Source organism: Varanus komodoensis, unplaced genomic scaffold (genome assembly GCF_004798865.1).
Source record: "Varanus komodoensis strain SLA01 unplaced genomic scaffold, ASM479886v1 scaffold110, whole genome shotgun sequence".
In the NCBI taxonomy this organism is placed as follows: Eukaryota; Metazoa; Chordata; class Lepidosauria; order Squamata; family Varanidae; genus Varanus; species Varanus komodoensis.
This window is the reverse complement of record NW_025335318.1, coordinates 312,453-337,384: the sequence shown is the minus strand read 5'-3', so window position 1 is coordinate 337,384 and position 24,932 is coordinate 312,453. Positions and strand designations below refer to the sequence as shown.

At 44.2% G+C, this 24,932-nt stretch overlaps 2 protein-coding genes across 2 annotated transcripts; one reads left to right on the top strand and one right to left on the bottom strand.

Annotated features, from left to right (window-relative positions):
- Positions 1 to 1,923: 1,923 nt before the first annotated feature.
- CNTF (ciliary neurotrophic factor) lies at positions 1,924 to 7,609 on the top strand. Its single transcript, XM_044420773.1, has 2 exons — positions 1,924 to 2,037; positions 5,797 to 7,609. Exons 1-2 carry the CDS (start codon positions 1,924 to 1,926, stop codon positions 6,229 to 6,231), a joined length of 549 nt encoding a protein of 182 aa, XP_044276708.1. The 3' UTR covers positions 6,232 to 7,609.
- A 9,062-nt stretch (positions 7,610 to 16,671) lies between these two features.
- On the bottom strand, positions 16,672 to 22,514 carry LOC123018574 (macrophage-expressed gene 1 protein-like). The gene is made up of 2 exons (XM_044420790.1): positions 22,454 to 22,514; positions 16,672 to 21,608 (listed from the first exon to the last, which is right to left on the bottom strand). The coding sequence occupies exon 2, from the start codon at positions 21,569 to 21,571 to the stop codon at positions 19,400 to 19,402; it is 2,172 nt and encodes a 723-aa protein (XP_044276725.1). The 5' UTR covers positions 21,572 to 21,608; positions 22,454 to 22,514; the 3' UTR covers positions 16,672 to 19,399.
- Positions 22,515 to 24,932: the final 2,418 nt, after the last annotated feature.

Genomic DNA, 24,932 nt, shown 5'->3' with positions numbered 1-24,932 from the left:
TACACAGCTAGCTGGACTCGTTCCTTCAGACAACTTGTTTGCAACCTCAGGCCACACAAGTGGATAACTCCCCCTATCTCACATTCTGTTAAATCATGGTTTCTGAGCTAAAGGAGAAATGCTTGCTTTTATCTGGTGGCAGTTGACTGCACAGGCCTTCCATCTGATGTTTTACCAGAGCTGTATTAGGCAGATCTTTAACTTTTGATGCTGATGTTCTAGCAAGAAGGAGTTAAATGTTGCGTAGTTCACAGGTGACGTAATAAAGATGGGTATCTAAAGCCCCATCCTCAAAATATGGTAAGTCCAGGGTCAATTTTTTTTCAGCTAGAAGGTGGTGGGGTGCCCTACACCCACTAGAGTGAAAAAAAGGAAAAATAAAATTAAGCACATCTTGTTGCCTTAGGCTTTCGGACAGAATCTTGGGGCAACTGTGCATTTGTTTTGGCTATCTTCTTTTCAGATAATACTCCTCACTGCATACTTCTTCAACCTATCACCATGCTTCCTGGGAACCATGTGTCTAATGGGGTGGGTTAGAATCTGGTAAATAAATAAATATAATTCAACACATCTGAAGGACGCCAGGTTGTACAGTTGCCCTTCTTTATGGAGACGTACACGCTGACATAAGATGCATGTAAGGACAGCAAATCATGGGTTTAATTAACCAGGGTGATCTGGCAGTGCCATGCTGAACATACAAACTCCAACTGAAAGTTATTTTGTGATATGCAAACCAAGACACCATGGGCTAATAAAGTGAACTGTGGATTTCTTAACCCATGGTTAACCCATACTGTCTGTGTTTGCATGTGATGAATAACTCTGATCAGGTCACTTGGAAGCTCCACTTCAAAATTTCAGTGGCACATGCTGGGAATGCAACCTGGCAAATTGTGAGCTGATTAATCTGCTGCCATTCTATGTAAAGAGGCGCAATGTCTGTTGATGTACTTATTTTGCAATGTGCCTGTATCGTCTACCGCACTGTAATGCTAATGCACTGCTCACCCCACATAGTTGGTTTTCACTGGTGCTCTGAACTGCTGAAAATGTTTGCATGTGTCCACGTATAAAATAGGGAGCACTACACAGAAACCATCTCAGACTACCTGGGTGAAGCCAATCTCAGTAGCTTCTGAGGAAGATGGGCCAGTGGCCAGCGTTAGTCCTCTGCTTTAGATTTCTGTGAAATATTAGCTGTTTAGAGCTAAATGGGGGTTTGCAGTGTTGCCTTTCCAGGTTGAGGTATAACTGGCTGAGTCAGTCAGTGCTAAATTTTTAAAGAATGTTGGGGCAGATATTTAGACAATAGTGCAACACCAGTTAGGCTAGAATTGGATTTAGGATTGAATTTGCTGAAAGGCTTCATATGATGAATACTGTCCAAAAGCAAAGTGGTGAATTGTTTATTAACAATAGATCAGTGAATGCTTTCACAGTAAAATAAAAATACCCAGTGAAAGGTGAGCTGGTGGTAGGGCTGGATTCCCTTTGTGCTTTCACCATGGGTTGTTCAGCCTTGGGGCACTGAATATACAGGGATTAGCAAATTGATGACCAGGCTACTGACCTATCCAAATAAAAGTGGGGAAAATAATACAGGGGAGGAGAGGAAACAAAGAAGCTGCAGGAAAAAGTGAAAGGAGAGTGTGTGGGAGCTGGCAACTTCTGGAATACACAGCGAGTGGGTTGGAGAGTCTGTGAGCTGAAGGAAGTGCTTGTGTTGCTCTCAGAGGGTTAAGCTCCTCTGCCAGGAATTTGCAGACTTGGGTGGTGGGGAGGGAGAGCCAGGAACACAAGTGGAGAATTCTCTGTTGGTCTGGAATGTGTGAGCTGAGCAAGGAATTTCGGTGGATACACAGCCTTGGGTGAGCAGTGCCGCAGCTCCTACTGTCACTCTGGGACAACTGGGTAAGGATGGCTTCATCCGAACGGCCCCTGCTGACCTCCCCAAACCATGACAGCTGCCGCTGCACCATTCACCTCCTGAGGAAGATCCGCTCAGATGTCAGTAGCCTCCTGGAGTCCTACGTAAGTCATCTCCGAAAGCTCTCTCCCCTGTTGCTTCTGTGTCATTTTGCTCACAGCTTCTAGGATCTTTTCTGCCTTGTTGCCTTTTGGAGGAACAGAAGTCTTTTGATGTAAACCTTGTGGGAAAATAAAATCTTTGCTATGCTGTAAGGGAGAGGATGTTCTCGTGATGGTGCACTTGACAAGGTGAGAAAAGAGCAAGGTGGAAAAGGATCTTTTCCCTAGGGAAAGCATGGGACACAAAGGGGAGATGTAAATATAAAAAAATGAAGAAAACCCTGATTACTTAAAATTTTCCAACTGAAACAGTAAATCTCCTTAACCTAGCTTGTGTTTAGCTAAATCCAATCCATTCAATCTTGCTCTAAAAGCTGCAGTTATTTCAACTCCATTTTTAGTTCTCTATCTTCACAATAAAGGGAACAAATCTCGGGTAGCCAAAACAATAGAACTGGAATTGACAAAATGCTGAATAAGTATGTCCATTCCTGGCCTACCCATGCACAACTTGGCTGGTGCATCAGCATAAAGAGCTGCTGTGCAGGCAAAGAGCTCTAGATAACTCAAGCCGCCATGCAGAGTCACATATTGCAGGACAAAGAAAGAACCAAGAGAACAACCAATAGTTGACCTGAAGGAACAAACTGTTTCCCCCTATGGAGATCCATCAAACCCTGTTGAGAAAATGTACTCATGGATGGTAAGAAGTGGTTTCTGCATCTCTGTTGGGAGTCTGTATAGAAGCTTAATTTGGTATTTTGTGTTTGCCCTGGCTGGGGGAAAGAGGCAGAAACAGCAGATTGGAGTGTAACTATTCAGTCTGCAATATTGTGCCATCTTGTGCAGACTGCATACATCACCTCCTGGATGTAGATCCATATCCAGATGACACTGGTGCATTTTGCCCCCGTCAATCTTTATTTCTGGCACACTGAACACTGTATTGTCCTGCCCTCCTGTATTCTGATCACCTCTCCATCACATGTCCCATTCACAGTGAAAAGAGCATTAAAATAGCTCTTTTATCTATGGCACATACATGGGAGTGCCCCCTGAACACAATTCTCTCAGGAATCAACCACAGGGACATATCCTGGTCATTTCTTAGTTTCAGAATATATCTGCTTCTCCTAGCGATTGCAAACAAACAGAATACAAGAACCACCCAATAATGTTGGCCATCTCCCAAATTCTTAATAGGCTTGCCCTTAGAACGCCAAGGGGAATTTCTGTCAGAAGACTCAGGGGCTCTTGTAGAGAAGAATGCCTAAAAGGTAATTGGTAAAGCCAAGAATTTCACTTACAAAAAGATGTCTGCCTCTGCTGCATGATCCCCTTACTTTGGGATTTATTGCACAGACATGCGCATTTCAGTTCCATTGCTGAGGATAAAAACCTCAGTCCACAACACCCACATCACATACTTGTCGGATGTTCTGTGGTTTCTGTATCACCCAGTAGCTGAAGATCTCTGGGCAGTTTCCAGCAACACGTATAATACAAAATAAAATACTGACAAGAACAAAAACATCATAAAAGTTGCCATACAAAATTCAAAAATCAACTATTTTGCTGAAATATTCTCAGGTTTGATAATCAGCTCCTGCCTTCACTGCACTCATCAGATTGAGAAGAAAATTGTGAAAGTGGCACACACATGCGTGTGTTTTGGGATCGGAATTATTTTGATACTCTGGTGCTAAATTATGTTAAGGCTGCAATCCTGCAATGGAGCATTGTAATCCTGAGAAGACAGAATCATCTTCCCAGCTCTCCCTGTGCATGTCCCCATTTGCATGAGAACTATTACTCCAGGTAATTAATACGGCATGCTGGATCTGAAGCACTCCTGTAGCCAAGTGCATCCTCCTTCTTGGTGTGTGCTGCCTTGTATGTCACAAGTGACTCCTTCCTGCAAGAAGTGGCAGAAGTCGCTTACTTTCAGATCCCACTTCCACTACAGCACGAGCAGATGCTCTACTGTCACCACACACCAGGATCCTGACTGTTCTGCCCTGCCCTAATTTTTGGTTCTCCAGAACACAGGAAAGACATTATTAAGAGAGCCAATGTGTTGCAGTGGTCAAGCGTGCAGGGATGGGACTCAGGAGACTGGGGTTCTAGTCCCCGCTCAGCCATGAAGCTCAATGGGTGACTCTGGGCCAATCACAGACAATCAGCCCAACCCACCTCACAGGGTTGTTGTTGTGAGGATAAGACCAAGAAGAGGAGGGGAATTGTGTAAGCTACCTTGGTTTTCTTGGAAGGAAAAAAGGTAGGATATAAATATGATGAATATAAATATATACATTCCTGCTACTTTCCTGGTTATGCTTGAGCAAAGTCTCATTTAAAGTGTTTATTCTAAAAAGTTGTTATCTTTGGCGATTTCTTCTGAGCAAGTAGCTTTTCAGTCATTTCTCCCTAACTGTGTAACTGTGTCCATCTGTATTTATAGAGACCCTGAAGGGGTCGCTGGTAACTGTCAAAAATCATCTTATATCCACTATGGATATTAAGTGCCAAATCATGTTTCTCTCTTTTGATATTCATGTTGCCTAGCATCAGATACTGAAAATGCTGTTTGTTTGTTTTAGAAACTTTATGGCACCTTTAAATCAAAGTGTGGCTCACTGTAAATGCACTTTAAACCAGCAATAACACACTAACAAAAATAAAATAAACTAATAACACACTAATAACACACTAATAAAAAAATAAACATTAGCATTCAAAATGCACCACAGCAAGAAACTAACACAAAACCAACAATATTAACAAACTTTTAAAAAACAGTTAATACTTGAGCAGTGTTTCAGAGCCTCTTCTCTCCTGGAAAGGGGTTAGGGGTGCCGTTCCCAGATGTCTGTGCAAGCAAAATGCCTGACTTCTTCTGCCTACTCCCACCAGCTTCTCCCAGTAAGCCTCTCTGAAGCTCTGTAGCGCCACTGCTGGCAGACCAGTGGTGTTGGACCCCTTTCAGGTCAAGGGCCAAATTCAATTTCAAAGAAGCTCTTTGGGGCCACATTCCAGTGGCATGTGGTGCGGAGAGCAAAAGGGCTAGTGGAGGAATACCCAAAATACCTTCATATGTTAGTTTTAAGTTCTTATGGTTAATAATTTAGCCTTAGCAGATGCATTTCAATGCTGTGGAATGGGACAATGCATGCAAAACCTGGAAAACCACCAAAACCTGAGTGGGGAAAGAGGCCTGGCCAGAGGGCTTGATTAAGATGCCAGATAGGGCAGATTTGGGCTGGGGCCTGAAGTGTAGAATCCATAATTTAAGTGATATGGTTCAGACATGATGGAGCTAGATAGACTGAGCTTCTAAGTTGGTAGTGAGTGGCTTCCTATGAAGTGACTTTTGGGAAAGAATTGTGCATGGGTAAACAAAGCTATAAGGAAGGTCTGCTTGGTGAATGTCCATCTTTACCCTTTTTCTCTGTGTATTCAGCATCATTATCCTCTCTGGTTCTTTTGTAGAGGTCAGGGCTTCTCTTACCTCCTCAGTGTAAGATAATCATGTTCATTAATTGTTCAGCATCAGTCACTTATGGATTTAGTAGTTTCAGTCCTTTTGAGAACCTTAGAATTGGTACTTCTGCTGATTTCATACTTGCTAGTGACGGGCACAGAGTGCCTTTTGACAGGACTGAAGTACTGCGAGGTGATGATTGCATAGAAGAAAGATAAATAACGTCCGTCTGAAGCCTTTTTCTGTCTTCCCCACCCCCTTTTCAATCTTCATTCTCTTAGGCCGAGAAGCAAGCATTGGACAGAAATTTCAACCTTGACTTTGTTGATGGTGTTCCTACAGCTGACACTGAACAGTGGAGTGAGATTTCTGAGGCTGAACGACTGAGTGACAACCTGAAGGCCTACTGGGCATTTCAGATTTTACTGGATGAAATCCTGGAAGACCAGAGATCCAACCTGACTCCAGATGATGTAGCTTTCCATGCATCTATCCATTCAGTGGTGCTCCAAGTCTCTGCTCTGGTTTACCAACTGGAGCAACTGATGGTAACCCGGAAGCACAGTGTGCCTGCCAGAGAGTTGCGAAGTATCAGAGATACTGGTGAAAAGAGCTTGTTTGAGAAGAAAGTGAGGGGCATGAAGGTGCTGACGGAGCTTGCGCAGTGGACTGTCAGGTCTGTCCGGGACCTACACCAAATCTCCAAGTCTGTTTAGGGAGCCACCATCCTCTGGCCCAGCTCAGGCCCAGGAAGGATGAAGCTCCATTTCTCTGTGGGATTCTTACCTTTTCAGAGGTCAATCCTCATTCTCATTTGTGGTATTTCATTGATACAGTACGAGCAGAGTGAGTCCTCTGAGAGCACTAGATGTTGGTGTTTATTTCCTTCAGAGAAATATGGAAACTCAAATCCTTTTAATTAGCCATAGGTAGCTTCACCCAGTCATGTTCATGTAATGTGGTGGTTTCAGTGATTGCATGGTGGCAGTTATATATTCAGCTTGGTCTCCCTCCACATGCTCACATTTCAACCCATGAAGTCCATAGTACAGCCTTCTAGGAACCTTGTCAAAATTTAAACAGGGTAAGATTGGACAGCCAGCATATTTCACGGCCAACCAGAAATGTGTGCCTAGCTCCCCTTTCTCCATTCTGAACCCAGCACCCCCATTGCTCGACCGTTCTGGTTCGGCTGAAGGTTTCCTCAAAATATCGTGTTACCTTTGAGTTACATACTTGTAGCTATTGATGGAAGAAAGCCTTGATTTTGATGGATTCGCTGCCAATGGCTCTACTGTGAGAGTGCGGTGTAGTGGTTAGAATGTTGGACTGGGACGTTGCAAGATCCAGGCTGTATCGCCATCGGGCCTTGAAGCTCACGGGGTGACTTTGTGCCAGTCACTGACTCACAGCCTAACCTGCTTCACAGGGTTGCTGTGAGGATAACATGGAGAGGAAGGGGTCTATGCTACCACTCTGGAGGAAAGGAAAATATATATGTAACAAAAATAATATTCTGATTAATACAAATGTTTTATTATTGATAATAACACTGTTTGCCTGAAATACATTAAGGCTAGAAGTGAGTAGGGGCAGGGCTGGGTACAAAGTCCGGATTCCAATCTCCCCTCTTATATGGATTCTTCTTTAGACCTTTGCACAAGTCTTGAAGAAGGTTTCTAAGTGCATTTGGCTGAGCGTGTTCTGGAAGCTTCTTGTACTTAGAGATCCTTTTTCACAGTTTCACGCTGAACATGCAAATGCCGGGGTGGGTTTGCATGTACACCCCTGCCCCCTACCTACTTTACCCTGCAAGTTCAGCTGAAGGGCTGAATAGAGCAAATAAGTCATCGTGAATCTATTTGTGTTGTTGCAGCTTCAACTAAAATGAAATGATTGGTTGGATCCAACACTCCAGGACAAGCTGTATAGCATAGTTCTGCTCACATCCTGGAACTGGGTGCTCATCACAGGCACCCATTATGTTTGGACCCTGAATGCCCATGGCTTTCAGTGATGGAAGTCCCTGGCTTTCAACTGGGAAAGGGCCAAGCAGCCCTGGAGGTCTGACATAGGAGCTCCACCACTTGGAGTCAATCATGATAAAATAAACAAATGCAAAGAACTAGCCCTGCACTTTTCGCTTTTCGGGTGCTTCATTTAACCATGAATAGCTTCTCACCATTCAAATCTGCATTTCAGGGATGCTTATTTCTGAGCTTGAACATGATGAAAGAGTAAGGGTGTCTGCAAACTTAAAAGATGTGGCAGGTTAATTAGTAAGTTCATGCTCAAAGTTTATTGCTAAATGTCCACTTAGGCTTCAGTATATTATGGAATGACATTCCTTTTTTGGAAATGTGTCCTAGTCATGTTTGTCTCTCATGCATTCTCCCAGAGCAGTAACAGCAGCCTGCAGAAGAAAATGTCGCCTCCCTGGTGCAAGGCTACAGCGGTGGTCCTAGGGACCAAAAACACCCGGGCCCACAGGATAAAAAATGCACAATTTTGCATGTGCTCCAAGTCGTTCCGGGCCTTGAAAAGACCTTGTGTGCTATGGACACCCCATCTGGAAACAGTGATGTTTGGATATAGTTACACAGCCAATCTGTGGACCCTTACTTTGAAATAAATGCCATTGAACCTGATTAAGGATATAAATATCTGGGGGGGGGGGACTTTTTTACAAAAATCAGATTTTTTTTCCCATAGGGTTTGTTTGTTTGTTTGTCCAGGGAGAGTAGAAATAATTGTCTCCCATGGGGTTTTGCTTTTTTTTCTTGTGGGGGATTTTCCCAGGCCTTCACATAATGATGTAGTAAGAATTAGTTCTAAGCAAAATGGATAAGACTGCAAAGTTTGACTTAAATGAGCTGCTGTGGATGCAGGAGAGGGGAGGGGAGTTGTTGTTTTTGGGCCAGTGGGAAATCTTAATCCAAAATGTGAATTTGCTCCCTAAATTATGCATGTGTATCCTTTTTTAATCCATGCCAACTGCACTATAAATACGAGTGGCTTTTGTTCTTTTTAAAACTGCACTGGTTCTGCGCTTTTGAAATATTCAGTAGAAATGAAACCCATGGAGTCATTCTTCTAAATATTCAGCTTCCTTCCGGTTCAGACAACAATTGGGCATGAAAAGCCAACTGGGATTCTGAAAAATTTACAATCTTGTCTGTTTAAGGCAGAAGAACAAAAATGAAAGTGTATTATAGTCCAGACAGGAATAAATTAGTCTCTGGATTTGAGGACTGATTTTATTTGGAGGAGGAGTTTTTACTGGATGACTGTGAACAAATAAAGAAGAACAGAAACTTTACTTGGTGCACAAAAGAGAGAGGATGGAGACATGGTAATTTTCCAGGCCATCTCCCCATCTCCTCTTAAAGTGGAAGGACAGGTTTGTTTGTGAAGATGCATTCATGTATGTGGTATAGAAGTACACCAGACTATCAGATTTTGGTCCTAGACTAAAAATATGTGGGAGTTGGTAAAAAAAAAAGCATGCTTTTTGCATAAATATTTATCAACTTGTTTAACTGATAGGGAGTCATCTCTTTCTAGATTTGCAATATTTTGATGACGGAAGAAAAGAGAAATGTAATGGAAAAAACAATAAAAGGTTTGCGCAAAGGGAATGTAGTGATAAGGTCTGCGGCATACTTACTTGTGGGAGGAGAAGAGAATTCCTGTTGCACTCAGTGGGATGTACTCCTGAGTAAATATACTCAGTTTGGGCTGTAAAGATTACAAAGGAGAACCATGGTGCACAGAGGTCCGCTTTATGAGCATTGGACTCAATTGCAAATCCTGTCTCACTCATCTCTCCCCCTCCCTCCCTCATATACTCCATAGTCTTTGAAACTGAAATTTCCAACTTCTGATTTCAGCTAGCATATGCTGTACAAAATTGTGTCTGTTTTTGCACAAGCTATGAACTTCCAAGAATACCCCAGTTCCTGGGGTCCTTTGAATTGGTGGTGTCTTCGAACTAACAATTACAAGGCATGTGCCTTATAATTTTCATCCTGGACACATTTTCCAGAGTAAGCAGGGATGGAATGGAAGAAGTGCTGGGTAAACAAGAGAAGGTTAAAAGCAGAAGACATGCCTGCCCATCCCTCATAAAATTTGGTAGCCAATGGCTTGATAAAAATCTCACCTGGAAGCACCCTTGGAAGAATTAGGGTATTACAATTGCAGGTCTGGGGCTTCCATAGGTTCTTTACACAGCAGCTACTCTAAACCCAAAACTTCATTCCATTAGAATTGGACCATGAGAACACTTCTGAATGCATGATCACAAGGATTTTTTCAAGCAGCTATTTGCTCCCTACTATATTTTATAGAACAATGTTGTTTCATGGAGTTGAATCCAATCTTCATTGTTCTGTGGATGGAAGGATTCCTTGGCTTGGATCTAGCAGGGGTGAACGGGAAGAGGAATGGGGAGAGGGAGGTCCCCTTCCTCCTGCAGCCCTGGTACCCCCTCCCGCCTGGTTCTTGGGGTCCCCCCAAGCCTCCAGAACAGAATCTTAGGATGTTTTGGGGGAAGAAGAGGAAGCAGTGAAAATGACCTCCCATACCTTCTGCTTTTAATTAGCAGAGTACTGTTCTGGGTCATTGTGGATCCAGTCCTTAAACATTTTAGGAAAGATATCCATTTCATTTCTCTTTAGAGATTGCCTTAACCTCAGTGCTGTTACTGACTTGAATATCGATATTTATTTTTTTTTTTTTTTTTTACATGAGATGTGTCTATTCTAGCAAGTTTTTGCACCTTTAGAATGTATGGAATCGCATGATTGTGGGTGTTCCCTCATTTTAATATTGTGGTCAGAAACATCATCCCCATTAACTTTTGTGCTCTGTCCCTTGGAAGTGCTGTGAAAATATTACGCATACAAAGCCTCTTCCTGCAAGAAGACATTTCTGTCTGGAAAAAGTAGGTCATTGTTAGCATGCATGAATAGTGCCGATTAATCTAGCCACTTAATAAAGTTGCAATCTGTTAGATTAATTGACTAAAAGCTATTTTGACTGATTAAAAAAGGTGTCCCGTGATTAATCAGGCAGCACTATTTTTTAAATACTGGATGAAATCCGACTGGTCATCCTCTAGCCAAATGTGTTCATCCATTGCCTGCCCCCACAGTCTGCTCCAAAGGTCTGGGAAACCCTCCAGGGCTGATGCTGGGCATATGCAATGGAATGCAGGGAGGAGGAAAGATGAGAAAATGCCATTGCTTGAGTGCGAGCCACTTGTATAACAGTGGATGTTGCCCAGGGTATTACTTTTCATGCAAGTAAATATAAAAATTGTAGATCTGAGAAGAGGCATTTTTCCCTTTCTCATATACTGCAGGGAATGCCATTGTTGTGATTGTGCCTGCTACTATCATAGTCATATGCTTAATCTAAAATCGAAATACTTGGAGGGGTTTTGGATCACAAGGATTGTTTTACTCATGTGCAAATCGAATCAGCTATTTAACCGATTAATCTTCACACACTCATGCATCGATTAAGCTTTCATTAATTGGGTGAGAGCCATTATTATTGATCAAAGTGCCTAAAAATTATTTTGTTAAATGTGTTTTATCTTTAACAAAAATATGCTTTATATATCTATTTATTACAGTGTATTTGCAGTGATGATTCAAATTGCAAAATAAATTTAAAATATGGAATACTTCAGGCTGAATCTTCTTTGGGATTTGAAAGGAGGGGTGCAAATCTTCTTGCTACCAGCAGAGAGCACTGATTTGAAAACTTTCAAATTAGTCTTTCCTTGTTGAATGAAATTCCTTTCCAGGGACATCCACTTGCCCCAACCCCCTTGCTATGTTTCCACCAGTGACTGAAGACCTTTCTGCTACACAAGACTTGAGCCTGATTTTCCTTTCCTCTGGAATATATTCCCTGCCCCTCACCCAGGTATTTTCCCCCTTTGACAAGCTTCTATTTTCCCATATTTGTCTGCATTTTGTAATTTGTTTTTATTGTTATGGATTGTTTTGATTCTTTTGATGCTAGTCCATGCCCTGTGCATTCAGTTTTTAGAATGAGAAGATAGCACAAAAATCTTGTAAAGAATTCTCATTTATCTGGGATTAGGGAGGTGAGAGGGTATAAGCCAGTATGGTGTGGTGGTTAGAGTCTTGGACTGGAACTTGGGGATCCTGGGTTCTAGTCCCCACTCAGCCATGAAGCTCACTGGGTGTCTTCAGGCCAGTCACTCACTCTTAGCCTAACCTACCTCACAGGGTGGTTGTTGTGAGGATAAAAATGGAGTGGAGGATTATGGATTCCTCACAAGAAAACAAGCTGATAGTGGTGGTGTGAACAACAGCAATAATATAAAATGCCTTTGGGTAGCATTAAGCCGTGACTCATTCACTGAGCAAACAACCACTGGAAGGGACACACCACGGTTGGATTACAGTGAGGACAACCCTTCTGTACCTTTGTGTGGATGAGGAAATTCCCAGATGTAAATTCCCCGGAATGGAAAAATGCCGTTCTCCGCACAACTTGGATACAGGAATTCTGTATGTTTCTGTCTGTGGTCAGTTTAAGTAGAAGCAACTTTCAGGGAAGTCCTTGGGTAGAGGTAGGATCTGAGGACAGACCACCCACCATTTCCAGAGACCTGATAGCTTGCTCCCGCCGGGGCCAAGGCACAGCCGGAGAAGGTTGGGGCCCTGATTTGTTTTGCCAAGGAGGCAAGGGCAATTTGGATCCAAGGCACCTTCCGAAACATGCCCTGGCCTGAGCTATACAGCAGGCTGAAACTCCCGCAGCAGTCTTCCTACAACGCCCAAACATTTCTGCAGGTGCACCAGGGGCTTCTTTGTGGGATGGGAGACCTCTTTCCTACTCTAACCCCATTCAACCAACGTGCAAGTTTTTACACCTTTGGAAACATATGGAATTTGTAATGATTACAAATCCTGCTTCATTTTTATATTATGAATGACAGAATAGAGAAATTACCCTAATATTCGTTGAGTTCTCTAATGTGAAGGTATTTTGGGTCTGGAAATAGATCATACCATCATCTTCATCAAATATATGATCCAGTCCATGGGGTAGCGATGGGTCAGATGCGACTTTGCTAAACAAAAACATGTTGCAATCTAATGAGTTTGCAGCTTGTAAATGGTTTGATGAATTGGTTAAGGTCATTTTGATCATTGAAAAAGGTTCTATGCTTAATAAGGCAGTAGCCCATTGTAAAGCAATGGATGAAATCCAACTGCTAGCAAAATGTGCAGGGAAGAAATGTGATAAAGCTGCGCCCTGTCATTGTCCTTCAGCGGTTCAGTGAAAGTTCAAGGAACAACAAGTTGCCCTGTACTGTTCACTTTCCTACAAGTTCCTGCCATCCCATTATTGCTGACTTGCCACTTATTTGGTGTTTAATGAATCAGTTCATGTTCGCTGTGGAAGGGTAGGGTTGAAGCAATATAAAATAGGTCTGGTGATCTGCAGAAGGAGAATGAATTAGAGCTGCCCCTCATGCCAAAATTCCTCTGCAAATGTGCAAAAGTTGCACTAGATAGTCCTGTGACAGCAATCACATGCCTGTAGTAATGTGACTTTAACAGAAATACTTGAGCTCTAGCAAAGTTACTGGTGCATGCAGGTTGCAGCCATTCTCCCAGACATTCATGCCTTTCTGCGTGCAGCAAATCTTAAGCCAGCCTGTTTGGTGCCAATGTGGTGTGGTAGTGAAGAGTGCAGGGCCGGGACTCAGGCGCACTGGGGGGCACTGGATGACTCTGGGCCAGTCACAGACTCACAGCCTGACCTACTGCACAGGATGGTTGTTGTGAGGATAAGACTGAGAGGAGGAGAGTTATGTAAGCTGCTTTGAGTTCCTTGAAAGGAGAAGAGGCAGGATGGCAATATATTAAGTTAGATAAATAAGTAAAGACAGAGTAGAAAATGCACCGCAAAATGCTGATCTTGCAATTTGCTACGTGTGAGCCACTGGCCACCCTGCATGCCACGGTCTCCCAAGGTGATGCTCTGCAGGACTGTGGAGCTACAAGTCTGATTTCCCCCCTCCCCCACAGGTAATCCCTGAGCTTACCTGGTAGGCTGGGCTACCTGGAGGTTGGGCTGGGAGCGCATGGCGGGAAATTGCTCAGTCTTGGGACCTGACTGGGCTGCCTGAGTCCTTCAGGGGTGTAGTCTAACACATCTTGGGGGAGTCTGCCTTATATCTTGAGCTGCCACCTTCCTCCTCACACAGTACAATGGAGAGCTGAAACAAACTCAGCTAAGTATGTGGTGACCTTAGCTGAGGAGCACTGAGGTAAAACAGTGGGTGAATATCTATCACTGAAGCTGGCCATTTGGGAAAATAACATATTTAGCTCAGACCTGATTAGCTTTGACAATGTTCCCATGAACATTGTCTTATGTTGACAATTAACTGACTTAACTGAATGGACTGTTTCCCATCCATTGTGCTGCTCAAGGGTGACTTTGCGTGAAAACCTTCAAAAAGTTGTTAATCCCTGCTCTGCTGCTTTTCTTTCCATGTTACCTCAATCGGAGCTGGGGCCTTTTTTGAAACAGTATAAACACAAAATGAAACAGATCTGTCCAATATGTACAAAGCAGGTCTAAGTTTATTAGCCTATTACAAAGGTCAAAACTTCTAGTTAATTCCCTAAGTTATTAACAAGCAAAGCTAGGCGTTCACATTGCTGTCAAAACCAAAGCCTGTCATGATGAGCAGTTTCATAATTTGGCTTCTGATCATCAAGAATTAATTCTATTAATTTTTAGCTTTTAAATTCTGTATGGTTCAGAGTCTTTCATATTAGGCTGCTCCCATATTTGCACTTTCCTCTGATGTTGCCACCTTTCATTTTAAGTGGAAATCCTCACTTTGTGGTCAGACTGAAATATTCCAGTGGGTGTTTTGTGTCTGTGTGTGTTGAATTTCTTCAGGGTGAACTTGTGGAGAATTTCATTGTTATTTATTCACTTTTTGGGGTTATAAAATGTAATTGCAGCCACCACCTGCCCAGAATGTGCCGCTGTCGTAAGGGCACTTAGAGTTATTTAGCTTTTGAACTGAACATTTCCTGCTTTCAAGTTCATCCTATTTTATTGCTCCCCTGCTCAAGCTAGCGGAGGGCTTAGGGCTGGGTTACCCCTGAGCCTAGCAACCAAAACATCCTGTCTGAAGCCAAACAAGCTGGATGCGTTAACTAAGTCTGTGAATATTAGGAAGTGACAATGTTAACCAAATTAGGTCCATGCCCTGGTGTGCGTATGCCCAAAATACCCAACAGGGGAAGAATTTCTTCTAAAAAATATATTCTCAAGAGTAACCAGTGGCCAATGAATCATTCCAGATAGCACACCTGAGCAGTCCTTAGTCCTTTTATACATTGCTCATTAAAGGACCACACAACTTTCTAATAGGTTACAGAAGTAAAAAGTTGCAATGGCGTGATCCTGATCGTTCCTGCCTGCATACCAAAGCAGAAAGAAGATGCTCCAAAGGGGTGGGTTGCTATTACGCAGAAAAGGAGGAGGATGGGGAAGGTTGGTGCAAATTGCCCTTTGTTGGAGCTGCTGTCGACAACTGGCCCTCTCTGGAATGATGCTTGGTTGGTTTCAGCAACATTTCAAGGATGCACACATGCTGATTCCTAGAAAAGAGAGTTTTTCTCTGGCCTACCTATGTGTCAATGATTTCATGAGTTTACCTATTAAAGTTAGGTAAACTTTAATACCTATTGATTTGTTCATCCGCAAGAGCGAAAAAACACCCAAAGAGAGTCCACTGGAGATGCAAAATCAAAAGAACATTTACAGTTTATTCAGACATACACGAAATACATGTGGCATGTAGGCAGCCCACAAAAGAACTACAAAGATGGAGTCTGTACAAGATGCTTTTATATTCTATCAGTTACATACACAGTTTTGGAAGATCAGGTGAGTGATGATGTAGGCAGTTTGCTATAGGCACATTAGGGTAAAAAATAGGGTTGAACACAATACAAAAACAACCTTCAGGACAGGCAAATTATTAGCATCTCTAAGAGTGTACCTCCAAAGGTCATGCTAGCATTAGCATCTCTAAGGTGTACATGGGAAGCAGGACTTCAGATCAGGAGTCCCATCTTAAGTCTAAAGCTCTTCTTACAGTGTCAGGCTTCTAGCAACCATATTATGGCAAAACGTTTGCTCATTTTGTCCTGGCAAAAGAGAAAGAGGATTTCCGTAGTTAATTTAGCTGTTGAGCATAATGTAATTTCATATGCCAGTCAGATGTGACAGTTTCAGACTAAGTAACACTTTGACAAATGCCTGGCAAACAGCTTCTGTGGTGGAGCTGATGCTTATGGTAGTTCAAGCTTCCCTTTTTCTGTAAGACTGCACTCTTGTTTTGCTTCAGCGCAAGGTTTATCAGAAACAAAATCTGGAACCAATGGATTCTAAATCCTATCCACTAAGTATTGGGCATGTTTCAATTTGCCTCATTGCTGAAATACAAAAGGGTTATAGCAATAGTCCATAGATACTTATGCCAGAATAAATTTGTCAGCATTTAAAGTGCCACACGGCTCTTGTTGCTTTTGCTTAAACAAACCAATCTGTCTACTAAGTATTGCTTTGGCTGGGCTTTAAAATAATAATAATATTGACTCTCCTTACAGCATTATAAGAGAATGAGAAGGACTGATTATCTCATGGGCAATATAGGAATGATAAAAGTAATTGATAATAATCATGTTGACTTCTGAAATAAGAGTGTAAACAGGGTCAGTCCAGGACCTTTGACTGTCTGAAATGAAGACAAGCTGGAGCTTATCTCCCACTCTCTGTACAAAAACCACCTGACAGGAGCTGAATGTCACTCACATAGAATCATAGAATAGTAGAGTCGGAAGGGGCCAAGAAGGCCATAGGGACCAGCCCCCCGCTGTTGCAGGACACCAAGTCACACCATCCCTCTCAGATGGCTGCCCACATTCTTTTTGAATGCCTCTAGTGTGGGAGAGGCCACCACCTCTCTAGGCAGCTGGTTCCACTGCTGTATTGCTCTGACAGTCAGGAAGCTTTTCCTGATGTCCAGCCTGAATCTGGGTTGTTGCAACTTGACTTGATTATTCCGTGTCCTACACTCTGTCATCAGCAAGAAGAGATCTTGACCTTCCTCTTTGTGACAGACTTTGAGGTACTTATAGAGGGATATCATGTCCCCTGACAGTCTTCTCTTCTCAAGGCTTCTCACGGGCGCTAGGACTGTGTCCTCCATCACACATCAGGGCAACAGGCTACCCATGAGTTTTTGTCTCCTTTTCACCCTCAGGAGATGTCCAAGATGAGTTAGCTTTAACCTCCTGGGCATTTCATAGGAATAAACAGGTAAGTGCCTTTAGCAAGTGTTTATCAACAAGACATGCCATAAATGTTCTGGGAAGTCGAGGATTAGTCAATTCTAAAGAAGTCGGTTTTTTAGAAATAGCCACATGCCTCTATATTAAACAGACACAATCTATAAGACATTCAACATAACTATACAAGCAAAAGCCAGTACTCTGCCACCAAAGAATTTACAATCTGAATCCAAAGAGTGAGGAAAAATGAGAAAGTGATAGGAGCAAAGAGAGCTGTAAATGCGGCTGCAATACAGTAGTTTCCAGGCTTTCATGGCCAGTTCCAGTGGCAAACAAAAGTGTCCTGAACCATATGTGGGTCAGCCCCATGTCAGGACGTGCCCACCCATGACTTTGGCTCCTGATGAAGCATGGGAACAGTTGCTTCATCCTGAGCAAAAGCAGCTGCAGCAAGCAGTGAGTCAGCCCTGTGCTGATGTGCGAGAAGCGTCATGTGTCTGTACACTGTCTGCTAAGCTGTTGTGCAATCTCCCCAGAGCCTTATTGATAAAATGAGATAATCACTCATATGGCCTTACCTTTTAAGTAAGAAATGCTCTGTTTTACTTTCGTGTGAGAAGTGGCCCAGTCCAGATTGGGTCGTGCATGACAACAGAGACGATTTTAATCCTATCTCTGGGCGGAGGCCACCACTTGGCAGTATAATTGCAGGCATGGGGGCCCTGATCCAGAAAAGGCCCACGTTGTCTGTGGGGGAGGAGGGATAGAGCCCTCTGCCCTCCCATGCAAGGCCATAATTTGGATTAGTCCCTTTCCTGTGCTTACACAAGAGTAACAAAAGAGGAAGAAAGGCTGTAACAGTGTTTGTGTTAACCCTCAGTTTAAAAAGCAAGGCTTTGATCTAAGATGTCAATGAATTTGTAAGCCTGGGTATGTACAAATGATATTCAAAGCACGTTCCCAGGTGGCAATTCAGTGGCTGAGTGCCTGCTTCCTATGCAGATAGTTCTGGGTTCAATCCTTAGCATTTCCAGGCAGGGCAGGGAAGGATTCCCATCTAAGACTGAAGAAAGCCACAGTCAATCCATGCAGAGCAGATAACTTTGGGCTGGATGGGTCAATGGCCTGACCTGATATACAGCATCTTCCTGCATTCAGAAATGTCCCAATGACTCCAGTGCAGCTTATTCCCAGTTAAGTGTGTGTAGGATTGCATCCTCCTTTCTGGGTTATAAAAAGTATTTTGTTCAACAAGCAGGTGTGATGCGTTAGACAGGATGCTGGACATTGACCAAAGATAACTGAGCTTGACTCTCCATTCACCTGTGAAGCGTAGTGGCAAGTCATTTTCTCTCTCAGCCTGATCTCCCTGGTGGCATTATGAGAATAAAATGGGATAACTGCATATCAGTTCACCAGAAAGAACACATAATACCTCATGAAGGCCCTGAACACTTCGAAGATGGCCCAGTATGTAAAAGGGATCAGCACATAATGAAATGCTGGGTGTATTTGACCTGAGCCTCTCATGACTGAATGGATCTGCATGTGCTGAATCCAGTAGAGTTGTGGCACTTTAAAGACCAGATTTATTGTGGCATGAGCTTCCCTGGATCACAGTCTAGGAGTACCTGCTGTAGGGGGCAGGTACCCACAAAAGGCTTGTGCCAGGCTGAATTTGTTCCTTTTGAAGATGCTGTGAGACCAAAGCAATGGTTCTTCTTGTGACCATTTAGCACAGCTACCCCCTGCAATGAGTCCAGGTGTGCATGAGTTCAGTTGCCTGCTCTGATTTAATGCTTCACTCTCATGTTGCCTCTGCTCATTAGCAATAATATAGTACTGCAGGAATGCACAAGGAGTAAATATCTAAAAATACATACATCTCAGAATGAATTAGTTAGAAAAAGGCCAAAGGAATCTTGTTTCTGCTCAGTGCTTCAGCTTGCTTATTTGTTAGAGGATCAGGTATCGCTTTCCAACAGTCATGGTACAATAAAAGTACAACCAATAAAACAAAAACCCTCATGTAAGCAACACCTTAACTCTTAATATGCTGCCACAAGAGTTGCTCTGCCTTTATGATTACACATCGCCCCAGCCTTTGCTTTCTATGTACCTCCTCCCTCCATACCTGTCTCACTATCCCCATTTCAATGTAATTTATTCCCTTTCCACTGTAGAACTCTAGTTATCAGTTCTGCGTTTTTTTCCCTTCATTCCTGCAGAAATCTAATATTGCACTTGCTAAAGCCATTACATTACATTCATTTCCTTTTTCTTAATTTTACCTGTATGCATTAAGTGTTAGAGGAAGTTTATTTCTCTTCCCACCACTGCAGCCCCAAACCATTGCATAAACCTGGATTTCAATACTAGGCAATGTTGGGGTTAATGCTTGCTCCCCACAACCCCATCAATTACTATTCTTTTCCCCCACCCCTTTCCTGGACTCATACGCTCTCACTGAAACTATGCAGGGTAGCTCCAGGGTACACATAAAAAGCCATTAGACAGCACTGGGTTCTGGAGGACTTGCTGTAGCTCCGTAGGTTCCTTGGTCCTCTACTAGACGCTCAGAGGCTGAGGAAACCTCCTGGTAGCCTCTCGTCTTGGAGCGCCGAATTCTATAAACTATGACAGCTACAATAATTGTGCAGATAGCCACTGTGGCCACTGAAATTCCAGCAATGGAGCCCCCTGTCAGTTGTGAGCCGTCCTCTCCCTGGAAAAGAAGAGCCATTTCCTTCTCATCGGTGGCATTGGCCAGCCTCCAGCTCCCGCTTTGACGCATCTTCACCCAGGCTTGGTTACCCTCGCGGCGCACCAGGATGGCTTCTGGAGGGTTGGGGTTCGAGGATGGTGCCCGCAAAAAGGGTGGGAGCTGGATGGGTGCCAGCTGCTGGGCAAAAAGGGCCCCCGCTTGCAAGCAATAGTCAATCTGGCAGCCATCGCTCAAGTAGGCCTTGTGCTGGCTGTATCCAACTGGGCACTTCATGGGGAATTTGGTTGGCGAGCCCCGGAAGAAGAAATCCTGGACCATCCCGGGGCTCTGCCCCTTCAGCACCCCAGCCAAAGGGTTGCCAGCCTTGCAGCTGAAGAAGCCACCGAAGGGCATTGCGGACCGGGATCCCATCTCATAGTCTCCGCTGACACACACCTTGAAATCATCAAACAGCACCAGTGGGAAGAAGTAGGGTGGGCAGGCATAAGTGCCAGTCAACGGGTTCAAGCTCCCGGTGCTATACAGCCCTCCAAAGAGGAAGCCCGAGTCCTGAGGCACGGAGCTTGTTGCGGCACACCAGTAGCCGTTGAGCTGCATGGTGCTGGGGACATAACGGACCCCGCACACCGTGCGGCAGCAGGTGAAAACCAGCCAGCAGGAGTGGCACTGCTTATGGCACTCCTGCGTGGGCGTGCTGGCCGTGCGCTGCTCCCCATGCAGCAGCACGGCGGAATAGTTGTCCGGGCATGAGTAGTCTCCCGTCAGCGGGTTCGGGGTGCGGTAGGGCTGGCAAAGGCTCTCCGTGTCCGGGCCAGACACACCATAGCACTCCTGGAAGACGCCGGCAAAGCTGAAGTTGGTGTATGGTTTGTGGCAGGACCCGTCGTCCACGTTGGCCTGGAAGTTGAAGTTGCTAGCATCTGGCTTGACACAGCCTGGGTGAGTGTTGACGGCGTAATAGAGGCGGATGGCATTCTTCACTGCCTTGGCTACTCGCCGGACGGTGGGTTCGGGCAGTTCTGGCAAGGCCTCCGGGGTGATGAAGAAGGGCAGAGGCAGCCCAGACTTGCCTATGGCCACTAAGCCATTGGCAATGCCCTCCTGCCACTTCTGGAGAGTGATGCCAGGGTAGAAGGGCATGCTGCCCCAGCTCTCCACCTTGGAATCCACCGTGTTTGCCAAGTAGCCCTTAGTCAGGTCATCCCAGGCATCCACAGAGAGGTTAATTCCCACATTGATCTTGCTGAAAAAAGTGGCTGATGCGGCGGCCGTGATGCCTACTTTCTCCGACTGCTTGTCTAACAAAAACCTGCGCTTCACCTGGTCCTCCTGTATGAGGCTGGCACCGGCCTCCAGACTGGTGAGGACGTGGGTGCCGTAGTTGAGAACGAGCATCTCTGCAAGGTACTCAGCGGCCCGGCTTTGGTTGTTCTCCAAGTGGTTGCCCAGGTTCACCAGCTGGTGGCGAAAGTCCTTGTGCAAGGAGAAGGACGGCTGTGCTTTCACGGAATAGATGTGGTATCGTGCCTGCACCCTTGTGGTGAAGGTCTCATCATAGACATTGTGCATCTTGGTCTGCTGAGAGCTGTATGAGAATTTGCCATTGAGCACAGACAGGAAAGAAGCCTCAGCATTGATGGAGAAGGCAAAGGCATCAGTATAGGTCAGCCAGTCCTGTATAAGCTCCGAGTGGACTTCCACCGTGCTCTTCTTGAGCGGCACCACGAAGACATTGTTGGGGATAAGATATTCACCATCTTCTGTGGTCCGGCACAGAGAGTAGTTAAGGCTCATCACCATCCCCATCTCCATATTGCGCAGGTTGTCCCAACCACCCCCAGGCAGCACTTCCAGCACTTTGAGACCTTGCTGCTTGCAGGCCTCGAAGCCCAGATCTTGGGCACCCCCAAAACCAAGAAAGACCACAACCAAGGGAGACCAAAGCCAAAGAGCCATGCTTCTGGGAGGGAAAAGCCACTTCAATGGCACAGTCCTGCAAAACAACAAAGGATGTTGTTAATTAGAGGCCAATTTGTGGGTTGTTATGGCAGAAGCTTTTGCGGACTACAGCATACTTCGTTATGCATGAAAGTGCAGATCACCAGAGGCTCAGCTGAGGGCTACCTGCACACATGGCTAGGAAGGAGAGGGGTGCAGGGAAGGACAAGAAGGGTGTAAAATGGCAAGGCAAGGCAAAAATATTGGTCTGTGGCAGTTCAGTTCAAGCTTAAAATTGGTGCAGGACTAACAAGGGGACCATTCATGGCAGCAGTAAGTAGTAATAATGCAAGGACCTGAGCGCTGCAAAGTAAAGGTACTTCCAGACAAGCCCCCTGTTGTAGCCTTCTGTGTTTTCCCAGAAAAATAATGGACAAATCCATTAAGGAAGAAATTTGAAATACCTGCACAATACCTTTTGGTGGTAAGTACCAAGAACCCTGAAAGCACACTAAGGTAATGCTTACTGGGTTAAGGAAACTACCAAGACAGCAGTGCTTTGCTGCCCCAGCCTAAGGAGGAAAGTATATATGTGGTTTTATGTATGCGTTGAAGAAAGAATGCTTAACCAGGTTGTTCTTATTTTAAAGAAAAGGAAGCCATTCAAGAAGTGGAGTGGGTAGCAGAACACCCCATCCCTGGATGCTATTTGCCGGCTGAAAATGCTGTAGAAAACCAGCAGGAGTCAAATCTAGGTAGGAGAAACATTCTTGGTCAAGACCACACAATGGCTTTTTCTTGAAAATAGAAGCAGCCAAGTTTTGCAGTTCTGCTTAAAAGCCCGAAGAACCTTTAAGGTGGTTTAATCCTGGCTATTTCTCCTGAAAAAGCAGACATTACCTGATCTTGCGCCAAGCTCCTTCCTCTCCTTCCTTCGATTCTTCCACGGAAGCTTCCTTAATCTTTTTCTGAAATGCAAACTCAGCTGGTTTTCTGAGATTGCCTTTGCTCTACAGGAAGTATCTGGTTTTAAAGAAGAGCGAATGAAGGGGGAGGAGCAAGGTAGGGCAGAGAGGGGAATCCCGATCATCTAGTCCCATCGTTGGTGTAATACCGCTGCTGAGCCTGCCCTTGTGTGAGGGGCTCTCAGATGACTCACCAGTCATCTGACCTCGTGCCTCAATGCCAAGCAAAAAGGGAATCGAAACCTGTCTTTGAAAATCCCTTCTGTGATTTGCACGGCCTTTCATGTACTTCCCCTTTGCCCTTCCTTTCCGTGGCATATTTACATTAGAAGCAGTTGCCATTGAACTCTGGAATTTCCCTCTCCAGGCAAAAATGAAAGCAAAACAATTCCTGACCAGGCACATGCCATATCCAACCTTTGCTTTTTGCCCTACCATTTGGTGGTATTTACATTAGAAGCAGTTTATTTATTTATTTCTCCTTCATGGATCACTGCCTTGTCGTGGCGCAGGGTCTTGTGTAGCTCAATGAAGCTATGAGCTATGCCGTGCAGGGCCACCCAAGACGGACAGGTCATAGCAGAGAGCTCTGACAAAACGTGATCCATTGGAGAAGGAAATGGCAACCCACTCCAGTATCTTTGCCATGAAAACTCCATGGACAATACCAAAAGGCAAAAAGATATGACGCTGGAAGATGAGCCCATCAGGTCGGAAGGTGTCCAATATGCTACTGGGGAAGAGCAGAGGGCTAGTACTAGTAGCCCCAGAAAGAATGAAGCATCTGGGTCAAAGCCAAAAGGACACTCAGTTGCAGATGTATCTGGTGGTGAAAGGAAAGTCTGATGCTGCAAAGATCTATACTCCATGGGAACCTGGAATGTAAGATCCATGAATCAAGGCAAGCTGGACATGGTCAAACAAGAGATGACAAGACTGAACATCGACATCTTAGGAAGCAGTGAACTAAAATGGATAGGAATGGGTGAATTTCACCTTGATGGCCATCATATATACTACTGTGGGCAAGAATCCCTCAGAAGAAATGGAGTAGCCTTCATAGTCAATAAAAGAGTAGGAAAAGCAGTACTGGGATACAATCTCCAAAATGACAATGATCTCAGTTCGAATCCAAGGCAAACCATTCAACATTACAGTAGTCCAAGTCTATGCCCCAACCACTGGTGCTGAAGAGGCTGAAGTTGACCCATTCTATGAAGGCCTACAACACCTTCTAGAATTAACACCCAAAAATGATGTCCTTCTCATCATGGGGGATTGGAATACTAAAGTAGGAAGCCAAAAAATAACCGGAATAACAGGCAAGTTTGGCCTTGGAGTACAAAATGAAGCAGGGCACAGGCTGGTAAAATTTTGTCAAGAGAACATGCTGGTCATAGCAAACACTCTTTTCCAACAACCCAAGAGACGACTCTACACATGGACATCACCAGACAGTCAACACAGAAATCAGATTGACTATGTGCTCTGCAGCCAAAGATGGAGAAGCTCTATACAGTCAGTAAAAACTAGACCAGGAGCTGACTGTGGCTCAGATCATGAGCTTCTTGTTGCAAAATTTAGGCTTAAATTGAAGAAAGTAGGGAAAAGCACTAGGCCACTCAGGTATGACCTAAATCATATCCCTGATGAATATACAGTAGAGGTGACAAATAGATTTAAGGAATTAGATCCGATAGACAGAGTGCCTGAAGAACTATGGACAGAGGTTTGCAACATTGAACAAGAGGTAGCAACTAAAACCATCCCAAAGAAAAAGAAATTCAAGAAAGCAAAATGGCAGTCTGAGGAAGCTTTTCAAATAGCTGAGGAAAGAAGGGAAGCTAAAGGCAAGGGGGAAAGAGAAAGATACACACAATTGAATGCAGAATTCCAGAGAATAGCTAGAAGAGATAAGAATGCCTTCTTAAATGAACAGTTCAAAGAAATAGAAGAAAACAATAGAATAGGGAGGACCAGAGATCTCATCAAGAAAATTGGAGATATGAAGGGAATGTTTCATGCAAAGATGGGCATGATAAAGGACCAAAATGGCAGGGACCTAACAGAGGCAGAAGAGATTAAGAAGAGGTGACAAGATTACACAGAAGAACTATACAAGAAAGAGCTTAACATCCCTGATAACCATGATGGGGTGGTCACTGACCTCGAGCCAGACATCCTGGAGTATGAAGTCAAATGGGTCTTAGGAAGTCTGAGCAACAACAAAGCTAGTGGAGGTGACAGTATTCCAGCTGAGCTATTCAAAATCCTAAAAGACGATGCAGTAAAAGTGCTACACTCAGTATGCCAGCAAATTTGGAAAATTCAACAGTGGCCACAGGATTGGAAAAGGTCAGTTTATATCAGAGGTCTCAAACTCAACTTGCCTGGGGGCCGCTGGAAGTAGAGGC